This window comes from Moschus berezovskii, chromosome 1 (assembly GCF_049115385.1).
Source record: "Moschus berezovskii isolate FMDL1 chromosome 1, NW_MosBer_1.0, whole genome shotgun sequence".
Lineage (NCBI taxonomy): Eukaryota > Metazoa > Chordata > Mammalia > Artiodactyla > Moschidae > Moschus > Moschus berezovskii.
In genome coordinates this window covers 10,756,862-10,776,709 of record NC_142460.1, presented here as the reverse complement: position 1 = coordinate 10,776,709, position 19,848 = coordinate 10,756,862, and the positions used below count along the sequence as shown (strand labels likewise).

General features: G+C 39.1%; 1 protein-coding gene across 4 annotated transcripts in view; it reads left to right on the top strand.

The window, feature by feature from the left end:
* The window catches only part of ANKRD28 (ankyrin repeat domain 28), a 222,136-nt gene that overhangs the window by 164,185 nt on the left and 38,103 nt on the right, over window positions 1–19,848 (top strand). For all 4 annotated transcript variants that reach the window (XM_055416713.2, XM_088835279.1, XM_055416703.2 and 1 more), the window contains 8 exons: window positions 825–912; window positions 6,890–7,032; window positions 9,991–10,203; window positions 15,175–15,253; window positions 15,984–16,098; window positions 17,307–17,389; window positions 19,185–19,248; window positions 19,455–19,523. In XM_055416713.2, coding sequence (XP_055272688.1) covers window positions 825–912; window positions 6,890–7,032; window positions 9,991–10,203; window positions 15,175–15,253; window positions 15,984–16,098; window positions 17,307–17,389; window positions 19,185–19,248; window positions 19,455–19,523 — 854 coding nt within the window. The remainder of the gene's footprint in view (window positions 1–824; window positions 913–6,889; window positions 7,033–9,990; window positions 10,204–15,174; window positions 15,254–15,983; window positions 16,099–17,306; window positions 17,390–19,184; window positions 19,249–19,454; window positions 19,524–19,848) is intronic.

Here is a 19,848-nt window from a genome sequence, read left to right as displayed (position 1 = left end):
CCTACTGTACAGCAGAAGGAACTACATTTAATATCCTATAATACCTATAATGGAGAAGAATTTGAAATATATATATATGTATGTTTAACTGGATCATTTTGCTGTCTACTTGAAACATTGTAAATCAACTATACTTTGATTTAAAAAAGAAACAGTAAAGTGACATTTCCAGGACTCATTGGCTGAGAGCTCCTTGCTGCAGTGTCATTTTCACTCTTCTTCCCGGTTTTTGAAACATAAAGAGTTCTTGACTCCACTGCAGTTCAGGTCACTAGATAAGTCCCTTTTTGACATCTGCAGTGCCCTTACCAATGGGGAAACTATTGTAAATACGTTTAGACATAATGGAAATAACTACTCTTGGTATGTTTTGAGCTGAGTAGACTGCAGTGGCCTTCAGGTCCAGTCATATGATGGACACTTCATTTGCGTTTGAATTAAATTTAAGAAATTTCTGGAATCAGAAAGCACTTTGAATTTTAATAATACTTTGAGCTATAAAAAAAGGAATAAAACATGTTGTTAAATACTCTCCCTTTTTATTTCCCAGATTTGTGCTTAGTTGTTCATAAAATACTAGGACACAAAGTGGCATCTTTAAAAGATACTGATGCCTGACTTCAATAACAACCACAGTAAAACCTTTTGTTGTATCTTGTCCTATTGTTTATTAAATTATGTTAAAGTATTCAGTATATAATCCGGTGTTTCTGCAAGTGCATAAATTCAGTGCCAGAGAGATTTGAGATGAGTCTTCATGATGGATATTCTTGAACAGTTCTGCTTCTCAATTTTTGATGAAACTATGTTTATTTTTATTCCAGATGGTCAAATTACTCTTGTCTAGAGGTGCCAATATTAATGCTTTTGACAAGAAAGATAGACGTGCTATCCACTGGGCAGCATATATGGGTACGTATTTTTTTTAATTTATTTTTTGATATTAAGTGTTAAGGAAAAGTTGGACGTTGTCATTCTTGCATTTGTATAGCATGTCTTTTAGGATAGTGAGAAGTTATGTCTCAGTTTGCTGCCCAAATGAAACCAGCTTTGCAGTGGGAGAGGCTAGCAAGGACAGGAGTACCTTGGGTCCAGTTCTCTTGCTGCTGCTGCTGCTGAGTCGCGTCAGTTGTGTCGGACTCTGTGCGGCCCCATAGACAGCAGTCACCAGGCTCCCCCGTTCTGGGATTCTCCAGGCGAGAACACTGGAGTGGGTTGCTATTTCCTTCTCCAATGCAGGAAAGTGAAAAATGAAAGTGAAGTTGCTCAGTCGTGTCCAACTCTTAGCGACCCCATGGATGGCAGCCCACCAGGCTCCTCCATCCATGGGATTTTCCAGGCAAGAGTACTGGAGTGGGTCGCCAGTGCCTTCTCCCCCTTTCTCTTGAAAGCTGTTTCAAATTATTTCTGTTTACCTTTAAAGGGAGAGACATCCTAGATAGAAGCCTGGGGTACAGAGTTTAGATTGGTGTTTACTAAAAGTTCATTCTCATACCCATCCTGAACACATCTTTGTTTGTATGGGGATATTAAGGTAGAAGTTGTGAAGATGTATTAGAAAGCCTGTTACCGGATTTCCCTGGTGGTGCAGTGGATAAGAACCTGCCTGCCTGCCAATGCAGGGGATGTAGATTGCAGCCCTGGTCCAGGAAGATCCCACGTGCTGCAGGGCAACTAAGGCCATGCAGCACAGCTCCTGAGCCCGTGCGCTGTAACTCCTGGAGCCCATGCTCAACAGCAAGAAAAGCTGCCACAGTGGGAAGCCCGTGCACCACAGCTCAAGAGTCGCCGCTGCTCACCACAGCTAGAAAAAAGCCTGAGCAAGCAATGAAGACCTAATGCAGCCAAAAATAAACAATTTTTTTTGAAAACTTATTGGGCCAAGCACTGGATTAAATAGGCATATCATGTTTGATTTCTACCACAGTAATTTCACAGAAAGAAACTGAGGTGTGGATACCAACTTTTCTGCTTTTAACATTCTTGAGGGAATTCCCTGGTGGTCCAGTGGTTAGGACTGCATTTTCACAGCCAAGAGCATATTTTCAGTCCCAGGTCGGGGAACTTAGATCCCACAAACTGCACTGCACAGCTAGAAAGGGGCTAGAATCCTTGAAAAGTCTTAGGATCTCCAAAATCTGCTGTCTGAAATAGAGTTCATGGGGAAATGGTCCTGGGGCAGACCACTTAAGACCTATGTCACTCCATGAGCAGAGCACTGCTACTGCTACTAAGTCACTTCAGTCGTGTCCGACTCTGTGTGACCCCATAGACGGAAGCCCACCAGACTCCCCTGTCCCTGGGATTCTCCAGGCAAGAACACTGGAGTGGGTTGCCATTTCCTTCTCCAATGTGTGAAAGTGGAAAGTGAAAAGTGAAAGTGAAGTCGCTCAGTCATGTCCGACCCTTAGCGACCCCACGGACTGCAGCCTACCAGGCTCCTCCATCCATGGGATTTTCTAGGCAATAGTACTGGAGTGGCTTGCCATTGCCTTCTCTGAGAGCAGAGCACTACCAAAGCATTAATGGGTTCTCGAGGTGACTTGGACAGCCAGGGAGGAGAAGCGTCAGCCTTCCTCAGGGTACTTAGGAAAGAGCAGAAAAGGTGCTGGCTTGTAGGTGCTGAGACTGTGCAGGCTGAAGGGAGTCTCAGCCTGCCCCGAACTCTGCAAGTCCTGCAGGGCTTGGCTGTGCCTCGGGAAGGAAGTCGTGGATGGAGGCATCGTAAAGTAGAGTTAAGGATCTCCTCCCTTTGCAGCCATGGAGCTGAGGACTTTTTCTCTTCCTCCCAGAAGTCCATTCTGCTGCTACTATTCTGTGTCTTGCTTAGGGAAAGTCACATGGACTGATGGAGCTGTTGTGTCATGCTGGCCTCTTCCCTCTCACACTGGAGTACTGCTCATGCTGACCACAAAGGCAGTCTAGCACCTCTTCACACAGGCATGGCCTATTCCCATTACTTCCTGCTTTCGCTTTTGTCCTAGTTCTCTCTTAAAACTAGAAGATTGATGGAAGATTATTGATTTGAAATTACTGTATAAAATTGTAAAATAGAAAAATGTAGGAAACCAAATGAACTCAAAGCAATTTGTCAATAACGCCAAGTCCAGGAAGATCTTTGCCTATCGTGGAAGTAGCTCTGGAGCTGCTGGTGTCTCTCTCACACCGAAGGTGTGCCTCTAGTTATGTCCTGGGCAGTTTCCTTCTGTTAATCGCAGGTAAACCATCCAGAAGCAAGTCTGCAGTGTCTTGCTGTCTCTTCACAGCCGTAGGTTTTCTGTATTAAAGTCTTAGGGATTTTTCTGAATACTCTAGAGTAGCTTATTCTTAAAGACAGTTTAGGAATAACTAGTCTAATTTTAAACTATATAACTTATAATAAAAGTTTCACACATTAAGTAGAGAACATTAGGCTTTTTATCTTCAAAGAGTTAGGCTTGGCTAAACAGCAGTTCTCATAAAATTAAAGGCCACAGAATTTTGTGGGTTGCCTCTAATTGGGTGTGTGTGTATCCCAGGGTCCTTGGATGACTTTGTTTTCCTTGATCTGCTAAATGTCATTTTTTTAGGCTGATTGCAGATTTTTTGTGCCTCACAGTCCATTTAATTTTTGAGCATAAACATTCAGAGGTTAATATTTTTCTTTCCTTGTCTCTTCCTTTCTTTAAGCTTGGAGAAAGAAGAGTATTTACACCCAATTTCAAAAAGTGTTCATTTGTTTTAGATGTTCAGAATTAAAAGGAGCTAAATATATGAAAGTAGGGAGCTATTTATTACCTGGTCTATTAGATAGGCTTGAAGTCCACATCACTGTCACCCTCAGAGACTCTGTCAGTGTTAGCCCAGGAAACGTTAGAATCACATGTATTCTTGTAATTTATTTCTCCCAGGCTTCCTTCTTTGCCTGCTGTCTCCTGGCTGAGACTGCTTTTCTCTTTAAGCTCTACCTCTTACCCTCATGCTATGACTAAATAGTCTGAATTCTCGGCTCCATCCTCACCCCAAATGAGTTGACCATTTCCCCCTCCCTCCCCTGTGTTTGCTCCTACTGTGAACCTTCATCAAGATCCCATTTACTCACTCATCTTTTCTGTTGCACAGTGCTTTTAACAAAATTCAGTCGCCTTACTGTGATGACTCTGAGAGAGAGGGTACTAAATAAAGGTTAATTACCTTAGTAAGCAGTTCGTTACATTACTTCTTCTAAAAGCAGTTCATAATTTGAGTTGATATGAAATGGTGTTCGGTTTTGGTGTTTTTTTTTTTTTTTTTCTGCTCCTTTTCTTTCCATAAAAATAAGCAGACCTACTGTACAGCACAGGGAACTCTACTCAGTACTCTGTAATGACCTGTATGGGGAAAGGATCTAAAAAAGGGTGGATATATGTATATGTGTAGCTAACTCACTTTGCTGTGTAGTAGAAACTAACACATTTTAAACCAACTATACTCCTGTAATAATTGGGGAAAAAAAGAAACATAGCTCATTTTATTTATACATTCATGAACGAAAGAAAAATACAGAGAATTTTCCAAATTCCTGAAGAATAATGATTATACTTACCAAGCTTACATTGCTTGGATATAATTATTTTTAAAGAATACTGTTATTGATTACAGAATTAAATATGCCATGCTTATCTACTGAACGCTATCTTCTGAAAATACACTCAAATAAATTGAATGAAATCTAGTCCCCTTGGGTACCATCATTTTATATAGTGATAAGAAAAACACATACATATTCTGACTAGGGTCTGCCTAGCTAGAACACTATATTTATTTCACTCTAGAACTCTCTTGCCTTTTTTCTTTTAAATAAGTCACACCAAACTGACTATGGAAAGACCTCTTCTTCATGTTTTCAGTGGTCCATTAAAGGAATTTATGCATATCTCAGAAATGTGCTTAAGTAAATATTTGTCAATTTTAAGATAGTAAATTTGCTTATGCATTACACCTTTTAAAAATAGGTTTTTATCAACGTCAGAAAAAGTTCACACTTCCTGGGATCTACAGTTAATATGATATGCATCATTTACTTAGAGTGATATATAGATTTTGAACAGTTTTTTTGTATGTTTGTGTAATGGGTCTTCCACTCTTAAAAATCAGAAGAATTTGTTTCTCTTTGGCCTATTAGTGAATAATATGCATTTGCCTGGTTTAAATAAGCTCCATTTATGTGTGACCCTCCCGGGTATTATAGGTCCTGATTTTTAACACATTATGACAAACCCCAGTAGTTGTTTTTTCTAGAGCCATAGGTCAGAGAAGTAACATGTCTGTCTTGAGAGAGCTTTTGTACCAGCTACTGCTCTTATATGATAGTCACATTTACTTTGACATCTAATGATTCAATAGATATTCTTTTGATTTTTCCTTTCCTAAAAATATAGTAGATATTTTTCATATAAAGATGGGAAAAATGTCTGAAAGTATCCACTTTAATTGATAATTTATAAGCAACCAAATATACTTGATTCTTTATACATCTTATAGTATCCTTTTTTCAGGAGAGTGGGGTCCTGTGTTTGAAAATCTCATATTTATAGTTATTAACTTTATATACTCCTTTCTTATAAAGACATATTAAAAATGACATCATGAACAACTTGTTTAATGCAACAGATGTTTATTGGGTGTCTGTTTTGTTTGAAGTATACCATGAAGGAGAAAATAAGAGCCTGTGACATTTTCCTTTAAAGATCCATATTTGGGAACCTAATACATAAAAGTAATCAAAGTGTTAGTTAAATAATGATTCAAGTATAAGAAACATCACAAGGTATTATATGCTTATTAGATAGTATTTGCAGGTAGAGGGTGCTTTTGGCCATGTAATTCTAGGGAACTGGAAGCCTTAAGAAGGCTTATTTATAAGACTTCTAAGGAAGATAGGAACTGACATGGCCTTCTTCATGGATTAATTGCAGTGATTAGAAAGAAACATCCAAGCAGAACATTCTGTACAATGAAGAAATCAGTTTCATGAACAAAGGCGCAGTGGTGGAAAAGCTTTGGGGAGGAGGAGAAAGCACTGTATAACCTAATCTGATAAGATGTGAGGAGACAGGAAAGGAGACTAGTGGTTCTGTCACCTTTCAGATACAGGTCCCCCTTCCTGGCCTCCTTGCATGGTTGTGGGGAGCCTGAGACTAGTTCTGACTAATGAAAGCAGCATGGCCTCTGGACCAGAGCATTTGATCGATGGTGTGAAGCTCTGTAGTCCCCTTTCTTGGCACAGTGACCAGCTGCCTTCAAGATTGTGTCCGCTCCATGTGTCTGGATCCTTGAGGGACTGAGCAGAGCCCTCTTGACAAGCTATCATAATGCTAATGAGAAAACACTAATTGTTTAGACCACTGAGATTTGGGAATCAGCGTGGGTGAGTAACACACTAAGGTGGTTAAGGACAGCTGGTGGAAGCAGTTTCTAGCTTAATGTTCCAAAGACCTGACATTTTTAAGAAATATGCCCAATTCACTCCCAGATTTCTGAGTAGAAGATTCCACTAAAGCTTGCAAACATAAGCTAATGTCTTATATTAGACATACAAAGCTAGCTTAGTAACGTGAGAGTGTGTTAAAAACAACCTTGGAGACATGCTCAAGGGGAAGGAGGATTGCAGGGTCATCACTGGATAAGATAATTAAATGTATTATTTCCAGCTGTTTGTTGCACCTATCGACACTTATCAAAATTATCCTGAATTCTTATGTTCTCCTGTGTCCACTCTCTGGTTATAGCACAATTAATTGGTGACTTGTCGAGCATTGTCTAGTTAATTTGTATTTTTACCTGTCTTTAAAGATATTCAGGATAGTATTGTATTTCATATTTTCCATATGCTCTCTGCTTGATTTTTTCTTCATAAACACATTTTCAGGTCACATTGAAGTAGTGAAATTACTTGTGGCACACGGAGCTGAGGTGACATGCAAGGACAAGAAGTCTTACACGCCTCTGCACGCAGCAGCCTCCAGCGGGATGATCAGCGTAGTCAAGTACCTTCTCGATCTTGGGGTTGATGTAGGTGTACAGACTAAGCAGGAGGAAGAATGGAGTGTTGTGTGTGTGTGTGTGATTTCAGTGTCGGTGGAAGTTCTTTCAGATTTAAACAGTGTTCTCTTACAGTCCGTTTCTGTCTTTTAATAGTGTTATGTTTATACTCCTTTACATAATACGCAGTCTGCTGATGTCTGACCAAGACAGGAAGCTAGTCAAATGTGTTAAGGGGTAGAATACTTTCCAAAGATGAATAATTGATTGACAGGTTTTCCTCTTCCATCACATTCTAGCCCCCTGTAGCTTCATTTCAACTGTGTAAACCAGCAGATCAAACATACTTGAATTATTTTCCTAAGTGGCTTGGTTGTTGTTAGTAGTATTTGCCCAGTTTGTTTAATATTTCCTTTAAATTACTGTAGCTGTTCATATTACAGTGTATTGGCCAGAAGTAGGCAGGGAAACTAGAGGCTTCTGGCCCATCAGCTTCAAGTGTTCCTTACTATATGGATCTGTTTGCTTAGGGAGGGGTTGCTTCCTTCATCTGAATATCTTTGATAGTAGAACTGGGACAGCCAAGAATACCTGGAGCTCCCACAGTCCATCCTTTGCGCACACGTGTGTTACACCCCACCCTTAGTAGATTGAGGGCTTCCCTGGTGGCTCAGCTGGTAAAGAACCTGCCTGCAGTTCAGGAGACCTGGGTTCAATCCCTATGTTGGGAAGATCCCGTGGAGAAGGGAACGGTTACCCACTCCAGTATTCTGGTCTGAAGAATTCCATGGACTGTATAGTCCATGGGATTGCAAAGAATTGGACATGACTGAGCAACTTTGACTTAGTAGATCTACTCTTATTTTAGGTACAGGTCTAACAAGCTCATCTGGTTCTTTAAAACACAGATTATTTGTTGTTTAGTTGCTAAGTCGTGTCCGACTCTTTCACGATCCCATAGACTGTAGACCACCAGGGTCCTCTGTCCATGGGATTTCCCAGGAATACTGAAGTGGGTTGCCATTTCCTTCTCCAGGGGATCGTCCCAATCCAGGGATTGAACCTGTGTCTCCTGCAGGCAGATTGTTTACCACTAAGCTATTGATTTAAAACAACCAGGAGACAGGGAGGTAGTTTAGATCATCTGCAAAGACAGAAAGATAGTTGATGATCTGGTTGAACTATTTATTAATTTAAGTACTACGTGCAGCATTTAATTTTTGAAAGATAGGGATCAGAAAGCCAAACACAGCTAGGTAGAATCTTGTAGAGTGCAAACAGATGAAAGGTTTTTTTTTCAACTCAGCAGTTCCTATAGCTCTGTTTCAGGACAGAGATTATAATGCCCAAGAGACCCTTGATCTAGATAAATGAGACAGCTTACTTCTGGTCACTGTTTCAAGTCTGTTCTGGGACAATTTTTAAAGCATATTTTATTGGCAGCAAAATAAACTCTGCTGAGAGTGTTCTTCAAAAACAGTGGTCAGACTTTGAGCCACTTAGTGCCCCATGGCCTCTGATTGCATGACTCAGCTTCTAAGAGCTGCCATAACAAATGGCCATGAAGTGTGTGACTGAAGGCCATAAACGTAATCTCTCAAAGTTCTGAGAGCTCCAAGGGAGAATCTATTTTAGGTTGCCAGCTTTTGGTAATGAAATCTAGATGATTTGACTAAAGTTACGTGTGGCTTTTTCAGTTCCTCTAATTTCTGTTACTGGGGATCTGAGAAAGGAAAATATTAAAGTTGTGATAAATTGAGCCCAACCACAAGGTTAGAGGGCACAGAGCTACCTTCAGCTTTGATAATTCACTAGAAGGACTCCAGAAACTCACTGAGCACTATTATACTCAGTAATGATTTATTACATAGGTAACACAGAAATTAAGATCAGCCAAAGGAAGAGACACACAAGTATTCTAAACACAAAGCTCCCGTTGGCCTCTCCCTGCAGAGTTAGGACTCTAATCTCCCGGCATCAGAGTGTGACATACGCACGCAGTATGGCCAACCAGAGAAGCCCCCCTGAGATTTGTTATCAGAGTTTTGTTGAGATTCCACTACATAGGCATGATTGATCAGAATTGCTCCTGTGATTGATTTCAGTCCACTAAGACTAAGTGGTCCAAAGCCCTTCCCCCAGATCACATGGCTGTTTTCTGTGGCCCTGCCCCCTGAAGACTGTCACTGTGCTCATCCTGCTGTCAGGTGCGGGGCAGCCAGCTCCCACCCTGGACACGGACACGCCTATCAGGTGTGCCGTGGGCTACCTCCCAGAGGACAGGGGCAACGGCAAATTCTTTATTAAAGGAAAGCTGTGTAAACTTGAAAATACTAATCTATTTTTTAAGGAATAGAAAGATAAACTGGAGTTACATGAATTATTTCTCAGTATTGATTATATTGTTTAGAGCATATTCGTTTTGGTAACATATCAGTATATCAGTATGTAGGCTGGAAAATACCTAGAGCCTAAGTTTGTTGCAAAAATGAGTTAAATAAATAGGAAAGGATGTCACTTATTTTTTTAAAATCTTGCTGTCTACTAAAAACCAACTTTCATCTTTGGTCACTGTAAATGAACCAGGAAAAAATATGTGTGTTTTTCAATATATGTCAATTTTCAGTTTGTGTTCATTTTTCATGATTCTTAGAGTTAATGCTATAATTGTTTCTTATCTAGAATGCTTTTTAAAATATTTGTTTTCATTTTCCTAAAATATCTCTTGGAATCATTCAGTTTTGTCTTGAAATAGACATTGTCTATATGAATTATATTTGCTGATGGTACAAAATCCATTTGACACCAAAATGCTGTAGTTATGTTCATTTTTTTAAAAATAAGTTTAAAATTATAAGCCTTATCTGTATTATTTATCCCTGTTTCTCACTTTAATAATTTGATTTCAACCACAATGTTGTTAAGGTAGCTCACAACACTAATAATTATTAAGACTGCATTAACATTGACATTTTTGTCTTCCGATAGATGAATGAACCAAACGCCTATGGAAATACACCTCTTCACGTAGCCTGCTACAATGGACAGGATGTTGTCGTGAATGAACTGATAGACTCTGGTGCTAATGTAAATCAAAAGAATGAAAAAGGGTTTACTCCTTTGCACTTTGCTGCTGCATCTACACACGGAGCATTGTGTTTAGAGCTTCTAGTAGGCAATGGGGCCGATGTCAATATGAAGGTAGGAAGTCAAATCAAAACCCCTACCTGGTATTTTGGGTTGCACTATATTAATACTGTTGGTAGCACAGAGCATTCAGCAATAAAAAGGAATGAGTTACCGGTACATACACAGGTAAGTCTTAAAAGTACTATGCTGAGTAAAAGGGTTACACAAGAATTTGTTCACTGTTCCCACTTATATAAAGTTTTAGAACAGACAAATTGTAATGGGGTGCCAGACTATAGTTGGGGGTAGAAAACAGGACAGTTATTGTCTCTGGGAGGAGGGATTGATAAAAAGGCATGGGGGAACTTTCTGGTATCGTGGAAATGGCCTGTATTTTGACAGCTTTGGGTTATATGAATAAGAATTAGTCAAAACTCATCAAGTGGTACATTTAAGATTTCATAGGCCTCATTGCATGTAAATGTTCCCTTATAGTACAGTACAGTTCAGTCGCTCAATCATGTCTGACTCTTTGCGACCCCGTGAATCACAGCACGCCAGGCCTCCCTGTCCATCACCAACTCCGGAGTTCACTCAGACTCATGTCCATTGAGTCGGTGATGCCATCCAGCCATCTCATTCTCTGTTGTCCCCGTCTCCTCCCACCCCCAATCCCTCCCAGCATCAGAGTCTTTTCCAGTGAGTCAGCTCGTCGCATGAGGTGGCCGAAGTATTGGAGTTCCAGCTTTAGCATCAGTCCCTCCAATGAACACCAGGGTTGATCTCCCTTAGAATGGACTGGTTGGACCTCCTTGCAGTCCGAGGGTTACAAACCAAGCTAATATTGAACCTTAGTTAATGATACGCATACCAAAGTGTTTTAGAGGTAATAAGTAGCGTTATCTGTAGCTAATTTTGAAAAGTATCGTTTAGGGACTCCCCTGGCAGTCCAGTGGTTAACAGTCTGAGCTTCCACTACTGGGCGGGCATGGGTTTCATCCCTTGTTCTGCATACCGCACAGCTTGGTCAAAAAAAAAAATCACTTAATAGCGTGGGTGGGTGGAGAGAGACCAATGTGTGATCATGTTCATGTAGTAAAATGTGAGCAGTAGACTCTGGGTGGTGTGCATGTGGGTCTTCACAGTAATATTCTTTCAACTTTCCTGTTTTGAAATTTTTCACAATATTAGAAAAGTTAAAAGACGAATATCAGTGTTTTACATACAAGGAATAGTTGATTTTTGGTCAGTTGCTTTCAAGAGTGAGCATTTGAGTTTTAGAAATACATAGCAGTTCTGGAGCTAAAATAAACATACTTTTACTGCATAAGTCTTTGGAAATGCATATGTCACCACAATTTTGAACATAACTACTTTATAGTGTGTAATTGTCATTTATATTTTCCAAGTTGCTTTCACTGATTGTGTCTGTATTAATTTATTAATTCATTCTTTGAGCACTTGCCAAACTGTGGCTTGTGGTATGAAAAAAAACATTAAAAAAAATAGAACCATTTCAGTTCAGTTCAGTCGCTCAGTCATGTCCAACTCTTTGCAACCCCATGAATCACAGCACGCCAGGCTACCCTGTCCATCACCCCCTCCTGGAGTTTACCCAAACTCATGTCCATCAAGTCGGTGATGACATCCAGCCATCTCATCCTCTGTCGTCCCCTTCCTCCTGCCCCCAATCCCTCCCAGCATCAGGGTCTTTTCCAGTGAGTCAACTCTTCGCATGAGGTGGCCAAAGTATTGGAGTTTCAGCTTTAGCATCAGTCCTTCCAATGAACACCCAGGGCTGATCTCCTTTAGGATGGACTGGTTGGATCTCCTTGCAGTCCAAGGGACTCTGAAGATTCTTCTCCAACACCACAGTTCAAAAGCATCAATTCTTCGGCGCTCAGCTTTCTTCACAGTCCAACTCTCACATCCATACATGACCACTGGAAAAACCATAGCCTTGACTAGACAGACCTTTGTTGGCCAAGTAATGTCTCTGCTTTTTAATATGCTATCTAGGTTGTTCATAACGTTCCTTCCAAGGAGTAAGCGTCTTTCAATTTCATGGCTGCAATCATTATCTGCTGTGATTTTGGAGCCCAAAAAAATAAAGTCTGACACTGTTTCCACTGTTTGCTCATCTATTTCCCATGAAGTGATGGGACCAGATGCCATGATCTTAGTTTTCTGAATGTTGAGCTTTAAGCCAACCTTGTCACTCTCCTCTTTTACTTTCATCAAGAGGCTTTTTAGTTCCTATTCACTTTCTGCCATAAGGGTGGTGTCATCTGCAGGTTATTGATATTTCTGAGGTTATTGATATTTCTCCCAGCAATCTTGATTCCAGCTTGTGCTTCTTCCAGCCCAGCGTTCCTCATGATGTACTCTGCATATAAGTTAAATAAGCAGGGTGACAACCAATTAGGATTAGTAAAATCATTTAAGCTTCGAATGTTTTCAGAGCTTAATTACATAACATTTCAGCTCCTTTTGTAGGTGTGATGAGCTGGTGTCTTTCAGAGGATAGGGAAGGGAGTCTGATTTCTCACTTCTAACTTGAAAACATCCTTTAACAATGCCACTGACCCACTCTGACAGCTGTAGCGGCAGCAAGCCTATCTATATTTAGGTCATTGCTCTAAGTTGCCCTCTGCCAGCTAAAGGACAGAATTTATACATATCAAACCATGGAAGGAAAGGGCATAATATATTAAAAAAAAAAAAAAGCCCTCTCTGGTACAGGTGTTTCTTTTAAGGAAATAACGTTTATAGCTTTCAGTTCTCAGTCAGGTCACCTACTGAAGTTTTGTTTTTAATAATTTAAATAACTTCTAAAAATTTCCTAATAATAAATTTGAACTTATTTTGAATGTATTTGAATTTATTCAATTTGAATTTATTTTGATTTGAAGAATTCCTGCTGTTTGGATAATCAGTGCTCAGAAAAAAAATTCTTATAGGAGTGGAAAGTTTGTTACTTGTTTCCTCAAAAGCCCGGTAATTTGAAATTATCTTAACATTTTTCAAATGAAAAGATCTCATCAGATATTTTTAGTCTAGATAGATCTGTTTATAATAAAGTGGCTATAGTTAAAATTATCTTTGTTAAATATTAAGTGTCTTGGAGTAAGACTTACCTATATCATTAACTGTTACTCATTTTTTAGTGTATCGATTGCTCAGTAAAAATTAAACTGTTTATTTTATACAGTGCCGTTTAGACAGACAGTTACTATAGTTTAAAGATAATTTAATTACTTGGTTCGTGTGTCATTGCCTACGTAGCTGACCAGTACCTGTGGTTATTTTTACGTCTGTGTTTTCTTTTGAAATGTAAAGATGAGAATCACTTCTGCAAGAGGGTTACTTGCTCATATCAATGGTCCTATTTGACATTACTTCCTTAATGATTTAGAAAATTCAGTGGTGGATTTTACACATGACAAGGGAATATTTTAGCAAAGCAGTTAAGATGTGGTGGTGAAGTAGATTTGAAAACAACAGACCTTGACATTGATTTAAAACTGATTTCATAAAAGTTGCTTTGATCTTGACTAAGAATGTGTGACTTCTGCTGATGTGCGCCTGTCTAGTTACCTTAGCACCAAGCTCGTTGAAACACACTCTCCAGGTTGTTGAAGATTTCTGGGTACCGTCCAATCCTGACATGTAAAAACTGTTGATAGTAGTGAGTTTTCAAGTAATAAGAATGTGTTTTCATTCAGGAATATATCCTTGTTCCTGACACTGACGTTTCCTATATTTATCAAGGTGCTATGGCTTTAATATTTGCCTTATAAGAAAGAAAATCATACTTGCTGACCCTCGAGTCCTCCTTATCACGTCACCTTTCTCCTTCATCTTTTCCTCCCATTTCATTCTCTGTTTTGATGTTTCTGACCTGATCAAGTTATAGATGACTTACATTTGGAATGTAAATTTAGGTTCATAAATATTCAGTTTGTAAGTTTTTAAATTGATTGTCCTACAAAATACTATTTAGATGTAAAGTGAATGTTCTTTTCAAAAGAGCGATATAGGTCTGGTTTTTCATAACCTTGCTTATCGTGAACCCTGCTACATTGACGATGTCTCTTGCTGCCTTGTTTTCCTCCATTCTTGAAGTGTTTATTCTATAATCAGTTACTATAGAGGATAGAAACTCTGTATAGTATGTATGTTGAAAGCAAAAAAAAAATCCAGTTTCATGCAATATATCCAGTTGTCAAGCCAGATAGCTATTATACCTTTTCCCACCCCCACCCTATACTTTAAATTTTGGTCAGATAACCAGAGTACCCGAAATACTTCTTTCCTTTGTGATAATCACATGTATGTTTTGATTAACAAAATAATTTAGGAAAGAAAGGAGTTTACCTAACTCACAGTAAAAGATATCACTAATTCAGGCATTGTTTTTCTTCATATTTAGAATTCCTTGAAATTTCAGAATTTCTAATTGAATATACATGCATGACCAGTCTGTTTCATTATCTTAAGTAATCTGAGAAAATAGCTAACAATATTGATTACAAGTAATTATAAACTAAATAATGTATAAAGTTTTTTAAGTGAATTATAGTGGCTGAAGTTAATTCTGACACTCACTTTTCCTTGGTCAGGGAGGGATTCAGCATTTCTTTTAGGACAAAAGAATTGTAGTAGTGTGAAATTTTTGAACCTTGGGCAGCAAATCCTGGCTGTACCACTTCCAATGACGTGACCTTGGTCAAATCATTAGTATCCTTGTTCTTCAGCTTCCCCATCTGTGAAATAAGAGTGATATTAAGATTATAACACACCTACCACTTGGGACCTTCTATAAACTGTAGGCATTATGTATTTGTGCTTTATGGTATACATGCTAACACATTAGTTCATAATGTCAGATAACTGCTTTACACTGCCATAGGCATCTATTAAACCTAATGCTTGAGTAATAGTTATACAAAATAAAGTTGCAAGAGGATATTCAAAATAAAATGAACAATTACGTGTAATGAATATAAACACAATTTTAAATCTTTTTTGTGTCTGTTTCAGAGCAAAGATGGAAAAACTCCACTGCACATGACTGCCCTCCATGGTAGATTCTCCAGATCACAAACCATTATCCAGAGTGGTAAAAAGTATTTCTGTTTGTTTTTTTTCTAAAGTGTAGTAAAAGCATCCACATAATGAATGGTACTGAGGAACTGTCGTAGCAGTGTGCATGTTTTTGATGTTTGATATCATATCTCATGAAAATCAGACAGTGAATTTTACTTGCCACATACGTGTTTCTTTTATAGTTGTTTGCCATTTATTTCCGTATTGTTTCACTTAGATTATATCATATCACTAGCAGTTAGTACTGGCTTTTAAAAAACACGCTGAACAGAAAAATAACTCTGCCTTTCCACTGCAGTTTATTATATATTGACAAAACCCAGTTGCATTTCTCTTTCCCTTTTTGAATATTTTGAACTGTTTTCAGCATTTTCATTTCTTTTCTAAACTTGTATTCTTTTGTATTTGAATTAGTACTGGGCAAGCTAAACTTTTAAATAAAAAGGACTTTTGGGTCATTACTTTAAGGCAGTGTTTCACAAGCCATGTTCCAAGGACCTGTTTGTAAGCAGTACTGATACTTAAGACCATAGCTGTTCTCATTTGACAGGGAAAGGGTGGGAGTAAACTCGTGATCAGATAATTCATGAGGCATTGCAGACGGTCTTCTGATTTTTAAGTCTATTAAAATCTTATGCTCAGTTCACGACATTGCTTTAAGTGGAAAATCTGTAATCTCAGCGCCAGACCCAGTAACTGTGCTGTGGATGAAATCTATGGATTTTATTCCTCCTTTGTTGCAGGAGCTGTAATCGACTGTGAAGATAAGAATGGCAACACTCCTTTGCACATAGCAGCGAGGTATGGCCATGAGCTGCTCATCAACACCCTCATTACGAGTGGGGCCGACACCGCCAAGTAAGTGCTTGCCAGGTGTTGATGGCTTGGCAGGGAAGCGCGCGGCTTTTGTCCATTAAGTGGTACTATTACTTGAGCGTTTTCCTCTTTGTGTTGATGATGTAATAGAATGTTTAATACGACTTCATTGGGTCTTTTTATGTTTTTTATTCCAGTTCTTTCTAGATTATGATTAATATCTTAAAGTTTCCATGTAAAATTTTGTTTGAAAGATGGATTCTCTTGCATGCTCTGCAGAAATACACACCCTACTTAAATTGATTCTTATCATTCTTATGTGTAGTTTTAAATTTTTATTATACTTCTATATGTTCATAAATATGTTATAAATATTCTTTTAAACCTTCTAAAAATGGTATGCTACTGTATGCTTCATGAAACTTTTTTTTTACACGCAGTTGTTGATTTAGCCATGTAAATATAAATTTGGGCTTTTTTTCCTTTCCTAATCTCTGTAAGTTACTCTAGTTCATTCGTTTTGTGTGTAAAGATTTCACAGTTTATTCATTCTCCTCATTTATAAACACAACTTCTGATTTTTTACTGCTCGGAAAAATTACTGTAGTGAACAGTCTTAAGCAAAACATTTTGCCTTGTGGTAATGATTCTTGATGGCAAAGCAGGTGGGATGATTTTTGCTCCTGAGACAAATGTCTGGAGTCATTTTTGGTTGTCCTAATTTGGGGAGAGTGCCACTGTCATCCTGGAGAAGGCAATGGCAAGCCACTCCAGTACTCTTGCCTAGAAAATCCCATGGATGGAGGAGCCTGGTAGTCTGCAGTCCATGGTTGCTAAGGGTCGGACACGACTGAGCATCTTCACTTTCACTTTTCACTTTCACACATTGGAGAAGGAAATGGCAACCCACTCCAGTGTTCTTGCCTGGAGAATCCCAGAGACGGGGGAGCCTGGTGGGCCTCTGTCTATGGGGTCACACAGAGGCAGACACGACTGAAGTGACTTAGCAGCAACAGCAGCAGCCACTGTCATCCAGTGTAGGTCGAGCCCAGGGACAATGGTGGTGTCCTACCCTCTCTCCAACACACACACACAGACCCACAGAAAGTTCACAGTGATAGTAGTCTGAGCTCAAGAAGCCCTGCTCTAAGAGGAAAGTTGATGGAGAAGTTAAGTAGTTTCTTTTTACTTTATTTAAGTGATCGCATTATTCTCGCATTGTGATGAAGATACTGTCCTCTTTGCTTTAGACGCGGCATCCATGGAATGTTCCCTCTCCATTTGGCAGCCTTAAGTGGTTTTTCAGATTGCTGTAGGAAACTTCTTTCTTCTGGTGAGTGGAACCTTCATAGACAAATTATCCTCTTTTATGCTTCCCCCAAACTCCCCTCCATCCTGCTTTTGCAAAATTATATACAAATACGTCCAATTATGGATCATTTATTAACTCCTCTTATAAGATGTTGGGCCCTATAAGATTTGATTTTCTCTTCAACTCTGGGAAAGGTTTTATTTTTCTAGTGATTTCTTCCTCTCTCTTAGTTGGGGAATGGCATGTGGAATATTTCTGAAGTAGTCCCTTTATGTCTGAAAGCAAAATATCTTCATTTGCATGGTTCCTTTTTAAGAGCCAGTGAGCAGTTTACAGTATCGTCTAGTATCTGAAATTTATACCATATTTAATTACTGTTTTAAAATGCCACAGTCATAGTTTGAAACAAAACAGGATCAGTAGCTTTCTGTTAATAAAATTTTACTATAAAGATCTTTATTAAAATGCATAGAAGTACTAAACATATATATAAGATTTTTCTTTAAATGGTATTCTGTTAGCATGTTATGAAAGTTGAACAGAGTTTATGTATTATTAATACTTATGATTGCTGAAAGAATTACGGGAAGGTTTCTGGGGAAACTTAGCATATTGTGAGACAGACCCTTCTGAGTTTTTCTTAATGATACCTTTTTTTCCCCTTGGCTTTGCCGGGTCTTTGTTGCTGCGAGGGCTCCTTCCTAGTTGGGGAGAGCAGGGGCTGCCCCGTAGCTGTGGAGACGAGCTTCCCGTTGTGCTGGCCTCTTTTGGTGCAGAGCACCGACTCTAGGCATGCCAGCTCCAGGAGCCGCGGCTCCCGGGCTCCAGAGGGCAGGCTCTGTAGCTGTGGTGCTCAGGCTCAGTTGCCCTGCAGCATGTGGGATCCTCCCGGATCAGGAATTGAACCTGCATCTTCTGCATCTGCAGGTGCATTCTTTACCACTGAGCCACCAGGGAAGCCCTTAGTGATATCTTTTAAGTGAGGTGCTTGTGTTTTGAGTGTTTTAAGTGTATGCATGCCACAAGTAATCACATACCCATTTATCTATGAAAGAGAATTATAAAACTCTCTCCTCAGTGTTAGTAGTAATCCACAGGTAGCAGAGGAAAAAGTTGACTAAGAAATCATTCATGGGGGTTCCCTGGCAGTCCAGCGGTTAAGACTGTGCTTCTCAAGGCAGGGGGTGCAGTTTCTATGCCGGTCTGGGAACTATGATCCCACATGCCGTGCAGCGTGGCATACCACCCCCCACCCCAAAATGTTCATGTATCTTACAGTTTAGTATATTAACAGAGATATGTGACCAAGACTACAGTGGGTTTTAGAACATTTTCGCTACCACCCACACGCAGAGAAACTTCATTTGGCATCAGTTCCCCATTTCTTCCCTCCCCCAGCCCTTAGTAATCAATAATCTACTTTCCATCTCTAAATTTATCTGTTCTAGGTAGGTTGTAGAGGTGGAATCTCACCTAACGTGGTTTTGTGACTGGTGTTTTTTTCACTTAGAAATGTTTTGAAGGGTCATCCAGTGTTATAAGTATGTATCAGCACTTTATTTCTTTTTATTGCTGAATAATATTCCATTGTATCGTATGACTTTTAAACAAGTACCCTAGCATTTGTATTTAAAAAACCCCAGTCTTTTAATGGTAATTTTAAAAAATACATTATTAATGTTTTTAATTAATTTGTACCTGTTTGTAAGTCATAGTTTTGTGTATGATGGGGTGTGATTTTTCACAGTTGCTAATGTAATGCTTTAACATAAAATAATAGCGTATAGTGTTACGTAAGATGTGCTCATTCTTGTAGGATTCGATATAGACACCCCAGATGATTTTGGCAGGACCTGTCTACATGCAGCTGCAGCTGGAGGGTATGTTAAAAAAATTTTTACTTTTTTTTTAAGAAAAAGGTAGCTGATCATGGCAGGTTTTTTTGTTGTTTTTCGTAAAATATGAATCATAGTATTTTATTCATTCTGCTCTCATTTGAGAACATACTTTTTACTTACTTAAACCTACCAGTTTCATCATAAAGTTACTGACAGTTGCATCTTCTCGTTGTGTTTTTCCTGGATAGTAATTTGGAATGCCTAAACCTTCTGCTGAATACTGGTGCAGACTTCAACAAAAAAGACAAGTTTGGAAGGTGAGCTGTGGTACAGTTCCTCTATAGCTCCTGCTTAATGTTATTTGCTTAATGACTTTCTCAAATTATAATTTGGCGTCTGTGTGTTAGTTGCTCAGTCATGTCCGACCCTTTGCAGCCCCATGGACTGTAGGCCACCAGGCTCCTCTGTCCATGAGATTTCCCGGACAAGAATACTGGAGAGGGCATTCCCTTTTCCAGGGAATCTTCCTGACCCAAGGCTCGAACCCATGTCTGCTGCATTGCAGGCAGATATTTTACTGTCTGAGCCACGAGGGAAGTCCTTAATGACTTCTTTAATGAGTTTCTTAATCTTATTATTTGG